We start from the raw sequence: 25,907 nt of genomic DNA on the forward strand, positions 1-25,907 counted from the left end.
GATTTGTTTTTTGTATACATTTTACCTTGTAATATGAAAAATTGCTCTCTATTAGAAACTGCAAGACAAACGTTGATATCTACCTCGAGACCTACATCAAGAAGCGGGTCGGCACATTAGGGGTTGTTGCAGATCAGATTTATGATCTTTATCGGGAGCTCAACTGGGGTAAATTAAAGAACCATAATTCTTTTGCGGGTAAAATACTTAGATAAATTGTGCCAATATTTTACAATATTGTTGGCGTATATTTATGGATGCACAACAAAATGCAACTCTATTGCTGAAACGCTATTGCGAACTTCACACCCAGTAATGAACACAAATAGGTACCTACGAGAGAGAGGAACATGATTGACAATGGGGTGGTGGTGTGAAAATAAAAGAAATTAATATGACAATTGGCATATCTTAATATCCATACTTTCTACTTCCCCACAGAAGAGATCTACAAAGGGACATAATGGTGACACTGAAAATAGATGCACCTTGTTCTTGTTGCCAGTGTAAATTAGTTCAAGCATTTTCCAGCTAGGTACATAGAACTTGCGTTTCTCGGAAACCATTGGCGTATTATATTTTAAGCCTCATTAATTGCACTTAAAGCTTGTCTACTGTCGTAATTATATTTAAATTAAGCAACCTTAACCATGGGATTTTCTCGAATTTGCGTATGTTCCTTGACATTCAGTTGCGCCCGGTTGTTGCGTCTACTGAAAATGAAAATCGGGGTATCTTTGCTAGAGCTCATTTTCAATTTCCCATTAAGTTTGCAAGGTGTTCATCACTATTGTCAATTCTTGCGGACGCGCGTTTAAATGTAAAAATGCCTAAATTTGAATGAAAGTTAGTATGGTGTCGAGCTATTAAGCGTATTGAGGACAAAACAGAGCACAGAGCATCATCTGCATTATACGATTTATGCTGAGCACGTCTAAAAATTTGCTGACTATTTCCAGTTATTAAAATTCAGACCCTTTTCATAATAAAGGAGGAAATATCCTAAAAAAGCAACAGTGCGGCATCGTTAAAGTTCAAATGTTTCCAAATTTACTCTTCCAAACTTAGAAAAACTTGTAGTTTTCGATTTTTTTGGGAATAATTACTATTTTCATTTTATGAATTGATCCAACTCTCACAATTTATAGCCTAAACTCTTCTCGAACTTTCACTATTAATTGCAACGCGATTAAAGGGGAAAAAACCGGTAAAACTAAACCAACCAGGTCAAATATCCGTTGTTCAAAAGTACTTACCGTTGTAATTGTCGTATGCAGTTGGTATATATTCATGAGGAAACGTATCATTACTGTAAGAAACTGCCAAAGAAGTTTTTCCAACGGCCTTATCACCGACGAGCACACATTTTATTTTACATTTTTTATTTTCCTTTTCAACTTTTGTTTTTTTCTTTTTAAATAACATCGGAGTCGATTGTTCCTTTAATAAAGGCTGTTTGGTATAATTTAAAGTCGCCTGCGGTGTCATTTCAAAAACTCGTTCACAACTAACGCTCGTATTTGCCCGGCTTAAAAAATTCAAACAATGAAAGGATCAGCTGTTCTATTCGCGATCTGACTGGACGACGAACACCTAACTACTGTAATGGACAGACTCGTACTAAGATGAAAGCAAGGATACGAAAAGAAGATAAGAGAAATCGAGAGTATCTGATATATTACTATTTAAATGCCACGCTTACTGCCGCGACATCTACACTTCAGCAGGGGCAGTTTTGCAGAAATCTGGCATGCTGTATATAGTTGTACAGTATGCCCGGTTCTTGAGGTGATGGTAACTGTTTCTATTCTATTGGTTCGAATCGATTTTTCTCATACCAACTCGAGAAATGCCGCCAAATTTGATTAAGTAATGCATCTCATATATATGGTTATATTCAGTAGTACCTGTGAATTTCTGTAGGTAAATATTAGCGTTATTATTAGAACTTCTTTAAATAAGAAAAGTTACGTTAATTGTTCATTTTAGTCAACTTATTTTATTAGCGACAAGATATAAGTTGACAGTCTTTAAAATAAAAATGTTGCCTACGTTCTCATTTTCTACATAGCAATTCTGTTAAAAAAAATGATGATCTTTACAGAAGAATGTTGTGCTCCACCCTCCACCAGACCACCTTAAAGTAAATTTTAGATTTCTTCTCTCACAATTATTGTTAACCAATGTGCACCTATCTACAACTTGTTTCGTAGAATAAAAAGCTACCAGCCGAAGCTGAATGCAAACTCATATTTTGAGACCAATGCACAAACAAATTGACAACCAAACTGCATATCATTTGTTAATTACGGTACCATGACAGTTAATTTTTCAAGATCTACCACAGAACCCACAGAACTTACTCCGCCATTCGACATTTATTAAGAAATTTTTCCTTTAAGCTAAACTTAAATCCTGCTTACTTTGTTTTCATTTTCGTAATTTTTTGCGTAGTTATTTAATACCTATAGTATACTCGATTTTTATTCACTCCAATAACTTGCTGCACTCGTTATCTCAATATCGCTCGTGTCGCACACGTCAACCTCGTGACTAATAAGCGTCATAACATACTCGTATAATAATATACTATTCAATTCCAGAGATCATGGTGAAATTTTACAATAACCCATCAAACGCCTTTTTTGAGCTCCTTAACTTTTTCTTTTAGAGATTAACTTTCCTGTTTTCTTCTTCTCTTCTTTTTGCTGTTGCACTTGTTTCTCCTACATGTTCAGTGGATTCTTCCACCCCTTCTTACCTTGCATGGCGGCGCTGCAGAATCGAGCCGTGTGAAGGGGTCAATGGTCATGCTACCAGCCGCACGCCTTTGCGTAGCGTAAAAGTCCGCAACAAGTCGCACGTATGAAGCAGGCGTCCATCTCGGCGTCCATATAAAACAATGTTTCGATACCATACTCTGCAACGCTTCAAAAACGTCCTTTGGGTATCCATTTTTCCTTCTCTAACTCGAAATGGGGTGTAATGATAATCCACGTTTAAGAACTTAAAACCTTCCCCATACAATTCAATTGATTCAAAAATTATAATGTTGAAAAATAAGGCTAAGGCGACATGTTTCGGCTAACAAGCCATCATCAGGCCCTAAAAGTTCGGCTTGGTTCTTATAAAATTTGTTAATGCCGAACTTTTAGGGCCAGATGATGTCTTGTTAGCCGAAACATGTCGCCTTAGCCTTATTTTTCAACATTAAATTTTTGAATAAATTGAATTTTATGGGGAAGGTTTTAAGTTCTTAAACGTGAACTTCAAAAACGTGTCGTAAGAAAGGATTTAAAACTCACATATCCAGGTGATGTCCTTGACCATATTTTAGTTACAATTAACAGTCCATGTACTGTATGGTCTAAGGCTGAAATTCATGCCTCACCAAAGAAACGGTGAATAAAAGGCGTGCATCGATAGCAAAAATTCAGTTTACTTCTGTTCCTCATAGAGGAGAAGGCCCTAATACCTATTACTGCCTACTTACTAAACTTCAATATGTTGCCATTCAAAAAGACCACAAAACAATATTTATTCCTTCAGCAATTACATATTAAAACTGCGTTTAGATCCTGAAGATTGAATACCTATGCACCAAAACCGATTTCAGGCCATTTTCATTTCCTTTTGCGAATTCGTATCATGGGCGTCAGCAGAACGTTATCCCTGTTAGCCCTTCACTAGATACGCCCATGATCAGCGTATAATTTTGTTTGACATAACCTCAAAATTGAAAGGTCAATAACCCGTAATGGCGACATAATTGTAAACACTAACCAGTTCAAATTTAAATGGACAATTATCAGGATTACTTTGTGTAAGTTGCATAAATAATTGCTAAAATTCCTTGTTTCTGGGTCAATTAAATGGGTACGAATTCAACTTTCTAATTTGATTACAGGTTATAAAAAGCATCGAGGGGCCTTCAGATTGTGTGCCATAGCATTTTAAAAAATGAGGTGAAAATGAAAAACTATATTTACCATGTAGCATTAACAGTGTGGCGTAAAAAGACATCTATGCTTATAGTGGCTTGTCTACTGGTCTTGTTGATGCTAGGGTTGCAGTTTTCTCAGTCGGAACAGGAGAATGCCAGATTTAAAGATGATAAAGACCAAACGCGCGCAGGAGATTTGGGACAGTTTGCCAATGTGAAGTTCTTGGAGTCTTTGGCAAAGCAAAGAAATGCGGGTAAACTTACGTTCAGTGACTCTTCGAACAAAGAGTCTCGAAAGGGGCTGCCCGAAAACGATAGGTCACAGCAAGAGTTGGAAAAGATGTTGGGTATACCGTTCGTCAACTTAGATGTTAAGAACCCCTATATTCCCAAACAACGTATTATACATCTTGATTTAAAAGGTGCACCTCCGAAAGTCGCTTATTTGAGGAAGATTTTTCCATTACTGAAGACTTTGGGCGCAACCGGGTTACTAATAGGTATACTTTATATCGCTGGCCATTCATTAATCTTGATCCTTGTAGAATATGAAGACATGTTTCCCTACAGTGGCATTCTAAAGGAGGTTAAAGCGGGAAATGCGTATTCTGTTGAGGATATCAATCAACTGCTGACAGCGGCCGAGGAGTCAAAGTTGGAGGTAATTCCTTTGATACAAACATTTGGACATTTGGAATTTGCGCTGAAGCATAATAATTGGAGTAAATTGCGAGAGGTTTCTGATAGTCCTCAAGCGTTGTGTCCCAATCGAAATGGCACTATGGAGTTTATTATGGAGATGTTGAAGCAGGTGAGAAATACCTATGTTTCTGGAGGTTCCTATGGCCCTTTGGGCTATGATTTTTTGAAAAATTAAAAAAATGTTTACTGTGTTTAATGCTTACTGATTATCAAAATAAGTGAATGTGGGCAATTTCGTGAGGGTTCTATGATTATTTGTGTTGATTTTTTTTCAAAAGTGTTTCTTTTCTAGGTGTTTCTTAGTTTCTACTGATTTTCAAACAGATGTTTGAGGTTAAAACAATTTCTTTTCAGGTTACTTGTGTTCTTTATCTTCAAAAATTAAAGGTAAGTATTTCTCTTTGCTGCTATGGCCATTTGCGCTATATTCATTTTCAACAATTTATTAAGATATGTTTCTGGACTGTTTCTACTATCTTTTAAAAAATAGGGTCGTTTCAGAAATAAAAAAAATACTTCTTTAATATTTGTAACGCTTTACTGTTTTAAAAAAAATAAACATTACCACTGTAAACAATTTTTTTATGGTCCTATGATTTTCTTTTGTGCTATATTAAAAAAATTTCCCTGTGTCTTTATGGGTATTTGCGTTACGGTTATTTGTGATTTAATTTAAAAAAAAATTTTTAACTGTAGGTAGGTATCTATTTCGCCCTTGATTTTTTCAACAAGTATTGAACTTACGTATACTGTTAGGCAATTCCTTTGTGGTTCTATGGTTATGTATTTGCGCTACAGTTACTTTCAAAAATTAACAATTTCTTTATGATGTTATTTATGGTATTTTTATTTTCAGAAACGAAAAGAAATTATTTCTTTGTGCTTCAAAGGCTATTTGTGATATGCCCCTTTTTAATAATAAAAAAAAGTTTCAAGGAGAGCAGTTCACCTGTCCTCAACATGTGACATTTCAAGGTGAACCGCTCACCTTGTCCTCAACATGTGACAATCATTTTATTTTTGCTCCACTTCCAATACGAGACTTCTATGTGACAGACCTTAAGCGTCCATAGGTTGGCATAATCTGACTTTTTGCCTGTAATTATGTTTTAATGTAACTGACCACATGTAAACCACATTGACATGGTCTTTCCCTAGTGCGGGCTAGCAGACATTCCCTTCGGCGTCCTAGCTTGGCACCAACGATGTTTAATTTTTAATGATTTTTGTTTTGATAATGGCCTGTTCTTAACCAGACCGAAACATATGTCAGCCAACTGATTCTGCAACATTCGTAATTACTACAGCAGAAATATAAATTAATTGGGGAAGACAGCATCTTGTTTTATTAATATTTCAACCCAATTTGAGAGTACGGAATTCAGAACGTCTTTATAATAGGCTTTGCATTTGGATTTTGCAGGTACCAACTTTTTCTGCTTCTGTAACAAGCCACAGAATGAATGGACGAAGTCATTTTCTTTACAAAGATGGTGATTTTTATAACCAATCGTTAAGTAATATTTTCATGGCAATCATGGAATTACGAATAATCAGCCCAGTTAATTAGAAAAAAACCCATCGTGTCTTGAAACTCGTTGCGCGTGCTTTAAATACTTGATTATACACGTCTTGTTTCTTAATATACTATACTACAAATAAGATGTATGTTATTGTCCATTTTTACATGTAGCATAAACTAGTTCAACAGTATGTCCTAGTTTGAGCAACATCTTCAATTAATATTTACAAATGAGATCCCATTTGTTAAAACGAACTTTTTATACATTTCAATACAATAAAAGTAAACATTTTTTTCTTTTTAAACAAATGCACAATCTTCCTTCGCAATTTGTTTAAAATAAACAGGCACTTATCATTTGAGTGCCAAGCGAAGTTTAGGAACGCTTGCGAGTATCTTGGAAAGTGCTTATTTCAAGGTTCAGGAAAATTGACCAAACTTGGAGCATTTGGAGCTGATAACATTTGCAACGCCCTGAGTATCTTTCAATGCTGGAATATGTGACAAACTGCAAAAAATGATATGGTGGTGCTACTGTTTCTTCTTAGAAGTTGCAGCAATGTCTCAGAACTTTATAAAGTATTTTGTAAATTGTTAAAAACTCAAAAATCGCGAATCGTCGGGCACTTCGGAAAACCGCGCAAACAACCTAAAATGATACTTAATCTTCTTTTTATAGATGCTGGAACTACATCCTAAAATCAGCTACTTGCACATCGGATGCGATGAAGTGTTCCAAATGGGCGAATGCGAGATATGTCGGTTAGAGCTGCACGAGAATCTTTTTCTGAGGCACGTCTCGAATGTGGCGAATCTCGTCCGCAAACATTGGCCACACTTGAGACTGATAATATGGGACGACATGCTTCGTCACCTAAGCCAACAGAGCTTGCAAGATTTCGGGTTGGGGGAACTGGTAGAGCCAATGGTGTGGGTTTACGCTGAGGATATATACAGATTTGTGCAGTCGCCCGTATGGGACAAGTACGCGAGTGTCTTCAAAACCGCATGGACCGCATCAGCCTTCAAAGGTGCTTTCGGTGAAAGTTTATACGTACCTGACGCACGAAGGCATCTCGAAAATAATTTGAGATGGCTGGACGTGATGTCACAGCAAAATCAGCTGTTTAAGCAGGGTCTCTCGGGTATTATTTTGACAGGGTGGCAGAGGTATGATCACTTTGCCATACTTTGTGAGTTATTCCCCGCATCCCTTCCGTCGCTCTCTCTAAATTTGCTAGCAGTTTCCACTGGATACTTTAACTTGTCACTCAAAAATCGTTTACTATCCGCTTTAAGTTGTCCCGAGCACGGATCAGGTCGTCCCACTCCATTTATCGCGTTAGAAGCCGATCCCCATTTATGGGACAAAATGGGCAGGTGCATGTTTCCGGGCAGCCCAGTGTTTAGATTAATGTACCGCTTGCACAATACCGAAAATGAGGTGGTGGAATATTTGAAGGTCACACAGCAGCAGAAAGGTTGGCTAACTGCTTACAATGTAAGACGTAATTATAGCCTTCCTTTGCGCATTGACGAGTTGACCTCAGATTTACCACGAATATATCATAGTTTACTTGCGTTAAATCGAGCCGTCGTCGATAGCATGAATGATATATTTGATCATTATACTATCGGCGAGTGGATAGAGCAGAGAATATATCCTTATATAGTCGAGTTAGAAAAAATACAAAATCAAACTACCATTTTAAAAACTGTTAATTCTTGGCCTTCTAGACCATTACCGCCTTTAAAAGATTTACAGAGATTAGGAGTAACCTTACCCGAGAATTAGTAAGTATTACGTGTTTGAAGTCTGAAATGCTCTCTTTGTTGTTTGTGTGAATCCTTGTTATACATTATTATCGTTTACATCAAGCAAGAGCCAATGGAAATATCAAAATTGCTTATTTAAGTGCGCAGGCAGCTTCCGGTATTAATAACTATAACTTATGTGCCAACTTTTTTGATATTTCTGTGGATTATGTAAAGTATTATATGTGTATTTTCACAACAAAATTTAAAGGCTGATGTGGCTGTTTTTAGTTTTAATTTATTTATTTAGTTACCCTTATAGGGATTGCTCAGAAACCTCCGTAAGATGAGATAATATTATGATCTTGAACACTACTATAGCTTTGTATTTAGATTGTGATGCTTATCCTAGTTTTAGCAATACAATTGTTCCCTTAAATCGGTTTTCGAATTTGTACCCAACTTACTGTATTTTCCATGATTACAGCGAACTTTTGACAAACAAATTGGATTCCTTTCTTTTTTGATATCATAGCCAAAATTCCATTTTCAATACATCCAAAAACCAACCGCATTAACTGTGTGTATTTTTTTGTGATTATTCCTGTGACCCCACGTTGGGCGCCAATTAATACTGCTGGTTGCAATAGAATGCAGTCTAGTACACCACCCACAAAACACCTATCCAGCTAGCCCAAACAAATCAAAATTAAAACATAATTTATCCTTGTACACTTCCTGCATCTGCTACAAAAAATTCCAATATTGACTTAAAATTTCGATCAACTTTCGAAAATTACAAATATTTTATTACAGTAGAAGTATCAACACCTGAAATAAATCTACGCGAGAAGGTAAATCAGACATAAAAACTATCCGGGTCGCACATTGGGTTCGAATAAACAGACAATTAATTGGCAATGACAAAAATTTATTCCAAAACACATGAAATGAAAATTAAACAAAATTTCTGAAATAAAAAGAAGGTTGTTTGGACGAATTACCCCGCACATAGGCGGTCGACAAAAGAAATAAGAAAATCTTACAATTAGTTTTTCTTAATCTGATAATAATCGTAATAATCTGGTCTTTCAACGATTTGCGATAAACAAGACGCACTGTGCCTCTGAACCTCACTTTAATACGCAAACTTGATGGTAAACGAAGTGGCTTGTAGAATAACGATAAAAATTATTATTAAGGGCTGTACGAACGGTGTAACGTTATAACTTTTTAAACAGCAAAAGAACCTCAACAGACTGCCTCACTTAGTGCTGTGGGCTCCATGTTGTGTACTACCATATTTAATAATAATCCTACTTTCAAAACGATTACATATCAAAAGTACAAAATACAGGAATTTTGAGCTCTGAAATCGACTACCTTAATTAATTTTATAGCTTCCGTGACTTGAGGTTTCTGGGCATTCATTGTTGTACAATTGCTTTAAGTGATTACGAAAGATTCAGCGTTACTTCTGTAAACATTTTACGGGTTGGAACATTGCATGGAGCTAAACGAACAAACACTAAGCACTTATGGTTAATTTAGCCATTTCTTTTCCTAAATCTTAAGGTTGTAATAGACAGAAGCAGAGTGTAACGTTTTGCAACCTTATGAATCTTTCTAAAACATTTTTAGCAATACATAAATTTACACAAAATACTCTTCCCAGAAAAAGACAAAAGGACTGATTTTTCTAATACTTTTCTTCTTTTTCTTAAGTATAGTATCCATAGCTACATTATTTTTATGTTAATATTGTCCTATCAGTAATATTATGATGTAAGATAAGTTGTGTGTTAAATTGCAGTTTCTACAATTAGTTGTTACTGTTTTCATGATCTTCCTTCTGAATTGTCCCGCATAATTCTTCCGTAGTTTATATTGATAAGTACAGTACAGTGAGTAAACTTTCACTCGGAACTTACAAATCGCTCATGTTCAATTCTTAAATATACAAGATATGCAACAAATCTTTTCAATTTGTCAATAAACGCAAATATCTGAATTATTTATTAAATTAATAATTATATTCTCTAATTTTTGAGTAAGGTGGGTTGCATAACCGTCATTGACATGTATATTTTGTAATTGAACACTTCTAAGATTGAACATAAGAGTTAATACCTATGTATTCAGGAGATTTGTATGTTCAGAAAAATTTACACACTGTATATTATACTCTTTTGAAAGTGATGATTTTATAGTCATTGCCTTTTGTAAATTACACATAACACTCATCGTTGAGGCTCTGAGTAAATTTCCAGTGTTTTAAGTATTACCAAGTAAATAATACGTTATAGTCTAGTGTTATTTTTAGCCTTGTAAGTATTATTGTACAAGATCTGTGTTAAGATTGGTAGCTACGACTTTATGAAAGAAAAAAATAATAAATTTTAACAAAGAAAATATATAGGTAAATTATAATAATTAGCAATCTGTTTATGTATACTTGACAAAATTCTAATTCATTGCACATTTGTATTTCAACCTCATAGTGAGTAAAGAGTTTTAATAGACATATTGAGTGATTGAAACGTTACAATTTTGTATTAAAATAAACCTAATGACACGCTTCTCTTTTTTATTTCTTCACCTCTACATTTTTCTTAGTTTTAGTAACTTTTCTAATCGGTTTAAATTCTGGAATTAAGTATTTTTAATTTACTTAATTAATAATAATAATTTTATTAGAATACTAATGAGCGTCTCTCTCTCGCTTCCTTTCTTTCTTTCTCTACCTTCTCCTTTTATGTGTTCTGGCACGTGGTTGTGATATTGCAATTAATTGTTGGAAATATGTGCCCACTTCCACGATAAACGGCGGAAATAAATTAAGGTGTCAGTAATTGAAATATTTTTAATTGACATACATTTCCAGTTTAATGACTTTCCTTCCGTCCTTTCGCATGTAAGTTAGATATATGTAACGCTTAAAACTTCTTCTGGGGCATGGTCTGTTGGTGTACCAAATGCTACAATAATGATATGAGATGAGTATGATTTGTTTGATTTCGGTGGCACCGAGCTGGTGTGCCCCAGCACACGTCTAACTTTCGTGCGTAGCGTTGAATTCTTTTGTCTCGTTTTCCGCGCGTATTTATATACGTGACTTTGAATTGGCGCAGCGCCTGCAACACAATATGAAAGGTTCACAGATTTTTAAAGGGGGCATAAAAAACTATCCAAAACGAATTGTTAGATACAGGGTTAGATATAAATAATGTAAATTTATTAGGAAATATTAAAAGAAATTCAATAATAATAACGTCTTTATTAGCATGAACATAAAATAACTACAGTACAAAAAAAGAAACTAAACATCATAATTTAATATCAAATGCACATGCTAAAGGCGCAGTTCACAGGGCGCAATATGCATTCATTGCTTTGTAGGCCCACAGATACCTCTAATCATCAGTAAATGGTTGTTCCTCGATACGTGTTTAATAGACTGTGTCTGATAACAATAAATCGAGCAATAAATATAAGACAAATTATGTATTCGTTGTTACGCGCATCAATCTAATTTAATTATTAAACGAGCGGCGCAGTCGAGGGCGCAGTGCAACAGAAAAGTAAAAATTGTCATTGCAATTTGCAGTCATTTTCAAATTTTTTTTGCTCGGGCGCCAAAACGAACGACAATACTCGAGAAAATAGTTTTACGTTCTGCTTCTAGACCACTGAACGCATTCGCAAACTTGTCCAGTATCCAGAATTTTGACAATAAAGTCAACAACGGCCTTTCAGACTTCAAAAATAGAAGAATGTGTATTATGTACAGGGTGTAAATCGAAAAGTGGAACATAGGCGTTTAACATGGGAAATTACTTTTTCTTTGCGCAAACATTTCCTAATTATTTTACGCAAAAATACTTCAAATAAAAGTTATAGAGATATAAATTCTGCATCTAAATCATGTGAAACGATTATTCTACCTCTTCTTGTACGCGAAAAAATTAATTATAAAGATTCTGTTTTCACGAGTTTTTTGTCTGTAGCCACGGACTATGTTTTTCTTTTATCATAGTCCATGGCTATAGTAGGTAAGATTTTACTTGTGTCCAACCTCTTTCAATTTCAAAGAATAAAATGATTACTACCTGTAAACACTTTTTAAACACAACAAACTCTAGACCCGCCATTCTACTCCAACCGAATCCTGTTAATTGCTCACATTCCCCCCAAATTTCGTTATGAAAAATTCCCTGGTCTACGGCATCTGTTCAGAACGGTCGAATCGAAATAATTTTGATTCAGATTTAAAGGTGTGTTGCCTAACCATAGGGGTAGATTATCACAATATTGTTATGCAAACTACATGGAGGTGCCGTTTCTCTCCAAATTGAAACAATGCCGAAGATGAGAGAGAGGCAGCGAGCCACCTTGTAGAGTAGAAATACGTATTGCTAATGTTCGCCAAAATTATGGAAATGGTAATCGGAAGTCGGAACATCCTGTACATAGTGTATTTCATAGGATCTGGGTATTTTATTTAAAATGGACACAGAATGGGAAAATTTTGTCCTATGGTCATTTTAATGTTAGTTTTTCTTAAAGTAAATTTACTCGGTAATTGTTTGATTTAATTTTGAAGTAATTAATGGAGAAGAATTAATTAGTTTTGCAATGCCACGTAGGAGATAAGCAACGCAGGTGTTGATCAATTCAAGTGACGGAGCGGAGTTTCGAGTAGCGCCTGGGAAAAACGAGGTTGAATATATTAGTGAAAGTCGTTTCACTTTTATAGCTGGAATTAAGTGAATTGATATGTCAGAAATCACTGATACAAGTCCAAAAATTCCAGGGTAGAATACAAGGAAGCTGACATGGGGGGCATGGTAGTGGAAGAGAACTTCTCACCTAATTCAATTAAATTTTTAATTATTTTAATCTATATTTTTATTTCACCAAATAAAAAGATAATATATACAGACATAGTTCAATTTGAACTAGATTTGTTTTTGCACTATGTTCAACAGTATCTACAGTGAACTACAATATCTATTACTTTAATAAGAGCTCACACTTTACCATTAAAGTAAGCAATGCCAGAGAAATGAAAATTTGTCTTGGTAGCAAACCCTAACAGACTCGTGAAATATCCCATACAAAGACCTTAGGAAGTTAGTGTGGTAATCCGGGAACCATCATTACAATTGAATCTCTCTAATCTCATCTTTGCAAACGGACGGATGTGCAGTTAACTGAATTAATTCACTGTGATTGGTTGTTGTATCCAGAATTATGACATGCTGCTGTTTCAAGTCCATGCTAAACTGTTCAGATATTTTTATAGTACCATCAGATCCCAATTCGTTTGTAAATGGAATAAATTGCGTGCTATAAGTCTCCTTGGTCGAATCTGAATGAAGCAAAGGTATGAGCTGTGTGACAGTTGAAATGGTGGCTTGTTCGTCAACAACTTTGTTCCCATCAGGAGTCTGCGCTTGTTGTTTTAAGTGAATTTTGCGGTGTGCTGCCAATTGCCCGGATTGTGAGTAGCACTTATGGCACACTTTGCAAACGTAAGGTTTCTCGCCCGTATGAATTCTGATGTGACCTTTCAAAGTTCGTGCATCACCAAACGCTTTACTGCATATACTACAAATGTGATTTTTTATTCCTAAGTGAGTGCGTTTGTGAGCGGATAGATTACTTGACGTGTGGTAGCGTTTATTACATTGATCACAGCCGTATGGCTTCTCACCTGTGCAAATTTGTCAAAAAAATATCAACAATTGCAATACTAATACCTGTGTGCGATCGCAAATGAATATTTAAATCCGCCGCTCTAGCCACCTTTTTGCTGCAAATGTGACATTCAAATTTCTTTTCCCCTGTGTGTGTCATATTATGTGCAACAAGCGCACATCGACTAATGAAAGCCTTGGGGCAGGATTCGCAACTAAATGGCTTTTCGTGAGTGTGAGTCCTCTTGTGGATTGTCAAGTAGCTGCTTGTTGCATACGAAGCCCCACATATATTGCACTGGTATGGCTTTTCGCCTGTGTGAATGCGAGTGTGCGCAGTCAACACAAAAGAATGAGCAAACCGTTTACCTACAACACTTCAGCTTTGAAAATGAAATAGAATGCATTTGGTTTACAAACCACAAGTTTTACACTCGTATTTACGTTCTCCTGTATGAGTTTTGTTATGTGCAACTAAGCCATGGGGATCAGAAAAACGTTTCCCGCATACGTTACAAACAATTGGCTTTTCACCTGTGTGAATTCTCATGTGCACCTGTAAGTGATTCGGTTCGAAAAATCGGCGACCGCAAGTTGTACAAAGATGTCTCTTTTCGCCACCATGTATCCTCATGTGTTTTGTTAAATTTCCCGGAGCGGTAAATCCTTTGTCACACACTTTGCACACATGCGGCTTATAATCCTTATGTTGCCGTATATGCTCATTCAACTGCTTCATTACTAAAAATGAAAAGGTTTTATCAGGAAAATGGTACCAGACTTTGTGAGGTACGTCGAAATTTTTTTCCACACAGTTCACATTTCAGTTCATGTTTCATGAAATGAATTCGAAGTCCTCTGGAAGACTGAAACGTTCTCCTACACTTTTTACATGCATATTTCGTTTCCTTGTTCTCCTTCAGACCTTTTCCTTCATGCTTTTCTGACCAGTCCTTGTCTAAATTTTCGTCAATAAAAAGTTCGTCATCTGATGAAGGAATAGGAGATGACCAACGATTTCCTTCCTTTCTTTTTCGCCTCGATTTCCTCATTTTCTAAAGAGGATCTGTCTTTGAATCTAACATAAACATAAGAACTTACATAATTGCTCGCCACTACACTTTCAATTTGTCGTTCTTCTTTACTGGGCGCATCAGACTGTGACGGATTCGGATATACAAGAATCTGCCTTAACTTTTGTTCAGATAGCTTACATAATTCGAGAAAGTTGTTCGCATCATTTAGTTTGTCAATACAGCTTCGACATATAAAGTTTGGGAAACCGTCCATTTGCACTAGCTAAATAATAACATCAAAGTGCGTGTGTAAGAAGGTGAAACTGCTTACCTTGGTGTTGATTAAGCTTTCTATTAGGGTGTCGAAGGCATTTTCATATAAGTGACGAAGCTCCGCTGGTGGTTTTTCGTTGAAGCATATTCTACATATACTGTTTACATCTGCGAGAAAGGGAGCAGCATTTTCTTCCGCCATAATTTACAGTGTTATTAATATTTACAGTTCATAATAAGAGGTATATCAATCGCAAAAATAAATGATATAACCTCATTTTTAATTTAATAAATATGGGATCATTGGAACTACCTGTTGGGTACAAATAAACTATTGTCATCTTAGAAGCGGATATACCGGGTGGTGTTTACAGAGGGGCATGTAAAGCTGCGTTCTGACTTAGGACGAACGCAAATGAGGCATCAAGTGTGGACGCTGCACCGAGGCGCAGCCCGTAGCAATATGCTCAAACCATGCACCGAATAACCTCGAACCGATCTAAATGCTGGCGGTTACTCAAAGAATTCGTGCTCATGTATATCCACGAGGTATTCGATGCGGCCTCAGTTTGCCTCATTCGCATTCGTCTTCAAGTCAGTACGCAGCTTAATACCACCGTATAAGCACTGTTTTGAATAAACAATGGTCCTTAAGGTATATTATAATCGCACTGTACCAACAAGTTTGTTTTTATTTTGTACATGGTTTTTATCTATGATATAATGCTTTCTTCCACAATAGTTTCCATGCTGGTCTTGGTTTTCCTCTTCCTTATGCTATTTGTATCTTTGTTTGTTACACGTATTTTCCTGATTCGTTTCGTTTGGATTTCCATGGATTCTAATACTTTCACTCGTCGTAGGTATAAAGTATTTCACAGTCATGACCACATACTTCACTAGGTATCCCTGTTATCAGAAAACATTACCTTGAGATCCAGAAAGGTTCCTAGAGTCGGTAAGCAGCGATTTCAGTACCCAAGTTGAAAATTGACTCTGGACCGGCTCCGATTTGAATACTAGGGGACAGATCTATAGCAGTGTTACTGGCTCCTACACTTCGATGGATCAAACTGCAATGATTGTTTTGATATAAACGTCATCATCGAGTTTTATTTCAACTCGTTAGCCGAACCCATAGCTCGTCTTTTAAATCGTTTGTATTTCTTCAATTAAGTTTGTAGCTAATGGGTAATCCTTTTCAAGCAATTAGGTACACCAAATAATTTTCTTTGGTAATTAATAAGTACCTAGCTTCACTAACCAATTGATGCACGATCGAATTGATTTTGGTGCTGTGTAAATGTGAGCGCGTCTTCTCCTTTAGGGATTGCAACACGTTAATAAGCATCCAAACAGGGAACTTTCTTCTTATGCTCGCTATTTCTTCTTAAAGGTACAGTTAAGATTATTTTATGCTGGGATACTAGTACTCTCATTATCGGCGCCGTCAAGTATGTGATTGAAAAGACATTAAAGAACTAAACGGTCGCATTATACCAAACAAAATAGGGGCCAGAGTGTCCAAAAGAAGAGTTCTGGGGACTCTCCAGCGAACATGGTTACAGTCAGAGCGGGCAAGTGGATGAGCGAGGGGAAATGTATAGAGTGACAGTTAACATGGGGTAAAGGAGAATCATGGACTACTCTACTACCCGGATATGTATCTCAGTGGTAGAGCGTTGGGCTACACCGCCGGAAGGTCGGGTGTTCGAACCTGGGCTGAGGTACGATTTTTTCATTAGCGGCTTAGATCAGTTTCGAGCATTCTGCCGGCTACTCCCAATTAGGTTTTCCTGCAGTTTTCCTAATTGGTAAGGTAAATACCGGAGTAGTATAGAACAACTTAAGACCTGCACCTATAAAAGGCATTTATGCGGGCCATCCTATAACTGGGAACAAGCCAAGCCTGTAGAGGGCTCAAAACAAGAGAGGAAATATAAATAAATAAAAATAATTCCCTCATCCCGGAGACAATGCGGATGGGCCGGGGGCATGGGAATCCGTTTACGCAATTGCTAACGGGCGATGGGGAAAATGGGATGCATCTTCATAAGAGTGGGAAGCGTGAAAATGAAGACTGTGTGGACTACGTGACGACAAGGCACACACATTTTATCAATGCCCCAACGAATCACAGGGAGCGTGAGAAGCTAAACAAGGCCACTTGGTGGAGTAAACACCGCAAAACAGTGGGGCCAACTGAGAGGTTGATGTGCAAGGATAAGAGGACGTGGAATGCAATTGAAAAGTAGTGGTTGTGGGCGTTGTGGCCATCGGGGAAAGAGCTCAAGTGACAGGGTAATTGAAAGGAATCGAGTATCGACTACACAACGGGAAGACGCCATGGGCGATGACTGGTTTGTGGAGTGGAGCGTCATGGGGATTGGGAGAAGGGTTTAGTGGGTGCAATCACCACAATCTCCTTGCACCGGATTTTAACGTCAAGTGGGGGGGGGGGGGCGCGAAAGGCATTTCCCAATTCCCATATAATAAAAAAATAGGCGCGAGGGGGCAAATCTTACGCTGCTTTGGCAAATTCGCCACATTAACGGTTAGTTTTCCAAAGTGCTAGTTACTTACCTGATAGATAACGTACTATATGTGTAACTATCAATGCGATAAATGAAGTTCTCAATTTCTTTATGAGCCCGGACTGAATAATTGTAAATAGTTTCAGCCCGTGTTCATAATTTATTACATATTTACTTACCCCAAAAATTATAACTATCAAATTCAATGCTTCTATAGTTACCTCTATACCTATTCTGGTTAGTAGTTTAGTACCTACCTACCTATTACTTTTGCGTCTCGTACCGCAAAGGAAGTAATTGATCTGCAAAAGATTCAAGTGGAATTGGAGAGATAATTCACACAGATCAACTTAATAAAATTTATTGAAACAAAACATCTTTTAATAACGTATGTACATAATAAATTACATTAACTATGATAATAAATTACATAAACTAATTCATCAACGTTAGACTTATTTAGTAATTCTATACTGGACTAGAATGTTTCTTTTGTCATTAACATAGATCTTATAAGTGGATGGAATTAACTAGCTACTTAAGCAAGTGAATTGCTTATCAAATAAACGACTCTTATTACATAGTTTGATACTGATAAATACGTTAAGTCATCCATTATGCATGTGTTCTTCCGGTTGCTGGAGAAAGTTAGGTGACTATTGCTCTTAAAGAATCACGCGGTCATGACCAAATCTAAGAAAAGTAGTATCTATTTAAGGTTATTGTCGGTAGTCTTAAATCTTACAGTGAACATCTTTACAGTCTTTTTCTTTCTTCGCGATTGTGTATATGTATATATTTGTTACGTAATGCACATAGAGGTTGGAAAGGGTGTTGGGTTGCCATTACTCTTCTATAGGTGAGAAAGGGTCTTTTCGCTGTCATGGATGGAAGGGCCGGGGATCAGAAAGTTGTATATATTAAAGTCAATGGCGATCTACTGAATAGGTATAGAGTAGTGTAAAATACGAGTGGCAATGATACCTAATTGTTTCCAAGGACCAAGACTATTCATAGCTAATTAATCGATTATGTTGCTCGTGTTGCAGACGTACCGAAGTCATTAAACAGTAAAAGCAATTGCCTGCTCAGTCTAGAGTCGTATACATTACGTTAATTTCTAAGATATGTTCAGTGAGACGAACAGAATGGAAAAGCGTAAGGGCTGAATTGTCGACCTTGAACTTTGCGCAATTAAACTAAACTTTTAGCTATGCAACATGAAATGGCAACTCACTGAAACCGCGCCGGAAGTTCGAGGTTAACCGATTTTCCGACCTACGACTTTCATTGTGTACCTACCTACTAACAGAAGCAACAATCGTGAAGACGAGCTCACCCTACAAGGAAAAAGGTGGGCAAATCTGTAATGAACTATGGCGCAACCGAAATGAAAGATGAATGTAAGTTTAATTTATGGTGGAAAGATCAAAGCATAAATCGCGACGATCCGCATTAAATCTGACAAGTTTGTAAAGCTGTAAAGCGGGTCCTAAATTCGTGCAAGAAATAAGGTGGGGTGTAATATGCCAAATATTCTTAATAGGGGTAGATTCGGGTTAAGTAAATCTTTGAGAACATCCGTTTACGTGACATATCGACAACCTTCCATAGATAAATTTGACATCAAAACTTTGGCAATTAAGATTGATCTTTCGTAATATAGTCCACTATATACTGTTTGTCCTACATACAATATGAAAAATATTTACATCATCTCAACTCTCTCGTTTAACTAAAACAGGATAATGTTTCGGTATGGATAGGTACATGAAGAGGAATGGTACAAATAGGAACCTTTGATCCTTATATCTTTTATTGTCCTGACGAGTACTTTTAAAGTTCGTTTCTATAGCAATTTTGAAGTTGGTGCTTCTTCAATTCTTTCAGTATGCCACATTTTATTTAAATGACTGGTGAGCATTTAATTATTTGCCCATTTTTGTTTTTCCACTTCTTACATTGTATATTCAAATTTTATACGTAAATCAACCTGGGGTGAATAATAGACGTCCACAACCTCCGTTCCCCCATAAAAATGAATTATTTATGAATGGAGCAGCACATAGTTATAATAAAAAATATGGATAAACCTTTGGGTGGAACCTAAATCCGATTTTAAAAACGCCAGCAAATGCGGCCAATCCGAAGCCTGGGTAAAGCGTGAAGGAAAGTGAACGATAGTCCATCCTCAGTTCACTTCACAGACAGGACTAAGAAAGTTGATCGAATCATTTTTTTAATATTAACCAATCAAATTTCTTCATTCATTCAATTAACCGAACTGAGGTTAAACTATCGTGGCCCAAGTGGCTCAATAAAAAGAATTTGTATTTCTTTGTCCGTACCCATAATTTTGAACAAATAAAACGAGGTGTTACTGACTTGCCTCTGACGGCCTCTTCCTTAAAACACTTTCTTTACTAATTGAGAAGAAGGTTGACAGTAACGACTTTGTTAGGTCTTTTGGTAAATCCCATACCTAACGTTCTTACTGTAAGATTATGCCTACTGCATATAAATAATTACTACAAAATTTGTTAGCTACCTGGAATAGTTTAGTTTGTTTTAATTTGTCAAAAAAATCATTATATAAAATAAACACGTTCAATTTGCCTTGATCAATTTAATAATTAAAAGGAGCTTAGTTCAATCGTTTGCAACGTATTTGCGCAAAAAGATGATAAAATCAACATGGAAAAAAATCCTAAATTAGGAATTCCGAATACATTCTTCTTGACTAGACAAGGACACTGGTCAAAATTTCACGAAATTTGTCAGTTGAAGTTTTTATTTAAATTGTTGTTGATATTCTTGGCAATACTCACCCCCGTTTAGGGGTTTGCAATCTTGGAGAAAAATTAAAAAAAAACTTATTCGGAAAGATAGATCCTATCCAAAACGTAGGTCACCTAAACTATGTTATGGTTGCAGTTCTTTTGTTTATTATCCAAACAATGAAAAGGGTACCTTTGGTTGATTTTTAGCGTCATTTTCAATTTGTCTTGCGTAAATTCTGTCTGTCAAATTCTATCATTTGTGTTTTTATGTTATTCGCATCTTGTAAATGCTGTCGGGTTCATAAAGCCTTTTAGTTTACGGATTGCTTGTATATGCTTGTCTTTTTTGTACGAGCTACAGGTTTTAAACCACAAACATTTGAAAAATGATATATACCCGAACTACATACTAATATCATTGAATAATTTTTATTCAATGCTAATATAAAACAAAACGTCAATTAAAAAATATACTGAGAAATAAAATCTGATTGAAAGGAAATAAAAAATATCATCAACATCGCTGCTGAAACGCAGAGAGGAAGGATCCAGGAACAGAATAGGAATGCATGGCGAAACGTAGAGCAATAGTAGAAGAAATAGCAGGCGCCAGAAAGAAACCACTTAAAAAAATGAGTGTGGAAAGTAACAAGAAGTAGATACTATATAATGAAGCGAAATCACTAAAATAATAAGACGTGCAAAGCAAGAGTGGATCTAAGGTGGAAAAAATTAAAGCTGGAAACAAAAACTACAACTCAAAGTTTTATCAAAAAATAACAAAAAAAAATTTGGGGGTGACTGAAGTATGGGACCAAAAAATATTTTCTTTTCAAATAAAATGAGGGTCGCAAATACTTCGCTTGTAAGCACCTTTGCACAACCGTGATTTTCGACCGTACTTACCCTATAAGGTAAGAGCAATACTAGTCATCCAGGTATACATGCCGACAAGTGATCATGACGATGAAGAAATAGAAAAACAGTACGAAAAAATTAGTAAGGAAGCACAAGGATCCTGTTAGATTGGTACGGGCGATTGAAATACCAGTGCGGGACAGAGGGCGGTTGGGGGAGCAGTTGGAAAATACGGACGGAGAAAGGAATGAAAAAAGAGATTAGCTCAATGAATTTTACAAAGAAGTTGGTAGCACTTTTAAGTAAAGTTATCACAAATGTCTTGTAAATTCAAAAATCTAATAAAAAGTAGGGTATTCCATTTAAAAGAATTAAGTTGGGTAGCGCCACCTGGCGGTTAGGCATTTAATTAAACAAAATTTTATCAAAAACTATATGGCCCTGGCTTATGTTTATAAAAAGGTATGAGACTACGATTGAACGGAGAGTATCTGTAAAATGCACTAATATTAGCGTTATGTCCTCAGTTTTGCTCGTGCGTCCAGGCTGGATTTTACTCTCGTTAAAAAACAAGATTAGTAACGAATTTGAAGAAGCACCAAGTCAATCGAATTTGTTTTGCGCGCTGCTTGATTTCTGCAAACAATAGCAAACCTTATCAGTTATCACACAAATTTTGCTACTGAACACCATTATCTACAGCTGCATTAATTTACTTAGGCACGATCACATGACACTCACATACAAAAAAAGGATATGAAAAATTACACGTAACTTTCTCCGTTTATAATCTTTTTAACAGAATTATTTAAACTATTATTAGGTTGTAAAGGAATTCGTACATAACTATCCTTCGAGTTTTTGTTATTATTTTTCGAACACTCGGGATCGGTAAGCGTATCTTTGGCATCTTTCGAACTGGTAGAGTTCCTCGAGTAGTTCTTATGACTATATCGGCTCCAAAACGAATCGGATGTGTGCTGTGATGATGTTTGCGTTGAGGACGTAGTATTGAAAGTGTTTTTCCTATTGATGTCGGTTCGATTTATGTATCTTTTGCTAAAAATACGTATTCCGCACAGCCTAAAGAATCCGTTTCGAAATTTCGAGCTCATCAAGTTGTATAATATGGGATTAATTGCCGAATTTATATGGAACATGATTCTGGAGAAGTATAGTAGGTTGTAGTAGCCTTCAATGCCGATGTTCATTATAGATTCGGCGGGTACAACAATTATCCATAATGTTAACGCTCTAAATGGTAATAGACAGATAAAGAATGCTAAAACGACGGTACCTAACATAATAATTACTTGCTTACGATACTTTATGGCACTTTGTGATCCCAGTGCGTTGTTTTTACATGGTGCCATTACGTTTGGGTGGTCGATTAAGGTTTTGGCGATGAGGGCGTACAGAATTAATAATATTGCTAGAGGTAGAAAGAAGAATACAGATATGGAAAGGATGAAGAATAGGGACGGTAGCAACGTTTCCACTTTGCTGAAGCATACCGATACCACTGTGCCATCGTAGTACGTTTCCAATCCATACTGGGTGATTGCTAGGATGGGGCTGAAAATATAAGAAAAGCGGCATTAATATATCTTCAGTGTAATTATAAAGGGGTTGATTTATATTTTGAAAGGGATGACTACTTTCTACATATTTACTTCTAAGTGCAAATTTATTACAAGGCAACAAACATGATAAATAACATGACGGGAAAAATATTGAATGTAAAACTACTTACGTGCGCTGTAATCTGTAAAATATTGTTAAATGCAGAGTGCAATAAAGATGAAGTGGAATGTAACGGAAAAGGTGTTTATGTAAGGATTAACTTTTTTGCAAGAGACCTGTTGCGAAATAAAAGAGATTTATGTCAACATTTAACATGAATTTATTGACTATTCTATTTTAAGAAAAATTCTTTGGTGAACATAGTAACTGCATCGCAAATGCATTTCGAAAAACCTTATATTCTTAAACATCGTAAATACTAAAAGCTATTAAACAATTTCACGTAAAGAAACAACTTTACTTTCGATTAAAAAAAACTTGCTAATGCGCGTGTAAAGAGGTAGTTTGGAAATTTCAATGCCCATTAATTCGGTACCTTTTCACCATTCATTTGCATGCGAAAATTTTTCTGCAAAACACGCTCACAAATTACATTCTCGACTAAATTTCAGGTATTTGGTTACAAGATTCGTATCAGAATAAACTTTAATGAAACAGTTCCATGTAAATTAATAATTTTAGTGTCTCAATCGCATTTTCCCAATTTAATTAAGTTGTTCCAAGAATTGAGACTAATTTCAAATATAAGCGAAGAGGATAGGTACTATTTTTCGTCCCTTTTTAATTCACTGAATATATCGCATTAGGTAATTTTTTATAAACCCATCAGTTAATTTGTGTATGTTTATGACGTCCAGTCAATAGAGCTGCTAGAAGTTTGAACACGCGCAAGTAAATGCAGCAAAGTGACGAAAAGTGAATGTAAAGACAACGTTTGCTGTAAATTAGTGCCTGAAAGTACACCAGAATGGAAAGGCAGCGCTTATACCTATGCAGTGCTGGTGCGCGCTAGAAATAAAAGGATATGCTTTCATTGTAGTGCTTTGCGTAAGTGCTTTCATTTTCCGTCATTTTTAAATCATTTCCGTTGCCAAATTAAATATTTCTTACCAAGAAACACTTCAATCTCTATTATACTTGGGTAACACCATTTGTAATTAAAAATGGTTACTGTATATGTACCCTTCTGTGGAAATTTTACCATTTTCAGGAGACTGTTCCCTTGAGTTCCTTTAGTTACCAAGAGAACATTAGTTATTTTTTAATGCTAATACGTGATACTTCAGCGTCGTAGCACGTTTTCCAGTATAACCAGCATAAGTGATAAAACATCAAATGGCGCCCGTTTTAACCGACAGGTTTGGTAGGGGTTCAAATAGTCATAGGGATGTGCCACAGAAAATTCGCCCTCTTTAGAACCATGTGCATTTCGCCTTCCAAGTTATCGTCTATAGAACGGTCGCCCCCCCTGTCTAGCAGACGGTCAAAGTTCAGGCCCGTAGCCAGAATGAAGTAGCAGGGGTGGCCGATATTTTTCTAGGTGGTGGTGGGGCTTAAGGGGTTTTTGATAGATTTCCCCTGTAATTTTTGTAAAAGAACCATCAACCGTAATTTACAATGGAGGCAACGACCACGTTCTAGATGTGAGTCAGCCCCACCTGGCCACCCCCTGGCTACGGGCCTGGGTGAAACGAAAGATATTTGGGGCGCAAACGATCACAAGAGAAAAGAAAACGTAAAATTGGAAAAATGGAGGGACAGTATGGAATTTTGTATGTGAAATAACTGAAAAACGGGGCGCGCAAACTGAGGTATCGGGGTGCAAACATGCTCAATCCAAGCGTAATCGGTCGCTCTGTGAAAAAATATAGGTTTGTAAAATTGGGGAGCAGTTCAGAATTCCCCCTTTTGTCTTCACTGGAATATGTGCTTCCTACAACCACAGATCTACACATACACAGATTGCTAACCTTATGCATTTTTTGGGAAACAAATTTAGGTATACTTAAAAGCGCCCTCTATGGCGGAGCAGTATAGACATGTAACGTTTAAAACTGTAATATGACGCTTATGGATTTATGCGTTAGATGTCGTTGAAACAAAATTAATTAAACAATAACACACTGAAACATCTAGTCCGAAACAAATCACAAAATAAATTCACCGATTACAAATATCAAATGCTAAAAATAACGAGTAACGAATTCGAATTATGCACACTTTACCGCTTCAAATTTTTTGCAGCGACATCTAATGCATAAATCCATAAGCGTCATATTACAGTTTTAAACGGTACATGTTTATACTGCTCCGCAATAGAGGGCGCTTTTAAGTATACCTAAATTTGTTTCCCAAAAAATGCATAAGGTTAGCAATCTGTGTATGTGTAGATCTGTGCTACAACCTTGGTAAATAACTGTTACGTACTCAATCCTAATCAGATGAATTTTCTTTGGACGTCAGTTTCTCAGAGAGGCAAATTCACTTGGGGGGTTAGCTTTATAAGGGAATGTAACGGAGGCGTGTGATTTACTAGAGCCAATGAACATGCATTAAACTTTCTTGCGGCAACGAATTGTTCCTAGCCTAGGTCGAACTTTACGGTGTCAACTATTTTGAGGAGGAATATTCTGACGGAACCGGAATGGTCTTCCTTGTCGATGAATATTTAAGGATGAGTCGCGCAAAACTGGAAACATGGAAATTGTCTAGACAGCAAAAAAAAAAAAGAAAGAGCAAGATGTAATGTATGTTTGGAGGTTGTCTGTTTCAACATATTTAATGATGAATGATGACACTTAAAATGTAGGAAACGCACCACTCGACAACTTATGGAAGTAAGTGAGAGAAAAATCATCATAGCACATTCGCTTACGGAAATTCAGTATTCGTCTTCAAGAACATTTTTTTTTCAAAAAACCTAGTTCCATAAAAAATTCCCATTGAAAAAAAGCGCTAAATAAAAATTATCTCCGATAAAATCCCTTGGGAAATTTACTTATGAGAGCTCCATTTGCTGTCTTTCTGAAATATTTACCTCCTCCTCTCGCTTCGAAATTGCACCAAGCAAAATTCACGTGCACGAAAATCCGATCCTGGGAAATAAATCTCAAGGAAACTTTCCAATGTGACAGAGAAATGCCGCATTGGATTTGCTTGTGTGCGATTAATTAGCGACCGGATATCTCGCTCGCGGATAATTCGCATCCGAATTTGTTCCATTTCTCCCTTACCTCCTGAC

The 25,907-nt window shown here is 36.4% G+C and overlaps 3 protein-coding genes across 4 annotated transcripts in view; 1 reads left to right on the top strand and 2 right to left on the bottom strand.

The window, feature by feature from the left end:
* The first annotated feature begins 3,276 nt into the window (after window positions 1–3,276).
* On the top strand, window positions 3,277–10,451 carry LOC116176423 (hexosaminidase D-like). The gene is made up of 4 exons (XM_031494976.1): window positions 3,277–3,823; window positions 3,908–4,443; window positions 4,489–4,754; window positions 6,847–10,451. The coding sequence occupies exons 2-4, from the start codon at window positions 3,972–3,974 to the stop codon at window positions 7,960–7,962; spliced, it is 1,854 nt and encodes a 617-aa protein (XP_031350836.1). The 5' UTR covers window positions 3,277–3,823; window positions 3,908–3,971; the 3' UTR covers window positions 7,963–10,451.
* Window positions 10,452–12,819: 2,368 nt separating this feature from the next.
* Window positions 12,820–15,207, bottom strand: LOC116177064 (zinc finger protein 501-like). 2 transcript variants are annotated; one of them, XM_031495925.1, is made up of 7 exons: window positions 14,969–15,207; window positions 14,723–14,920; window positions 14,415–14,676; window positions 14,042–14,362; window positions 13,685–13,990; window positions 13,588–13,638; window positions 13,357–13,532 (listed from the first exon to the last, which is right to left on the bottom strand). In XM_031495925.1, exons 1-7 carry the CDS (start codon window positions 15,110–15,112, stop codon window positions 13,495–13,497), a joined length of 1,320 nt encoding a protein of 439 aa, XP_031351785.1. In that variant the 5' UTR covers window positions 15,113–15,207; the 3' UTR covers window positions 13,357–13,494. The 2 variants fall into 2 exon arrangements, with proteins under 2 accessions (XP_031351784.1, XP_031351785.1); XM_031495924.1 differs by having other exon boundaries at window positions 12,820–13,638.
* A 2,697-nt stretch (window positions 15,208–17,904) lies between these two features.
* The window catches only part of LOC116176257 (growth hormone secretagogue receptor type 1-like), a 41,713-nt gene continuing 33,710 nt past the window's right edge, over window positions 17,905–25,907 (bottom strand). The window contains exon 5 of the mRNA XM_031494742.1: window positions 17,905–22,657. Coding sequence (XP_031350602.1) covers window positions 21,847–22,657 — 811 coding nt within the window. The 3' untranslated portion in view covers window positions 17,905–21,846. The remainder of the gene's footprint in view (window positions 22,658–25,907) is intronic.

Source organism: Photinus pyralis, unplaced genomic scaffold, assembly GCF_008802855.1.
Source record: "Photinus pyralis isolate 1611_PpyrPB1 unplaced genomic scaffold, Ppyr1.3 Ppyr1.4_LG7, whole genome shotgun sequence".
NCBI lineage: Eukaryota > Metazoa > Arthropoda > Insecta > Coleoptera > Lampyridae > Photinus > Photinus pyralis.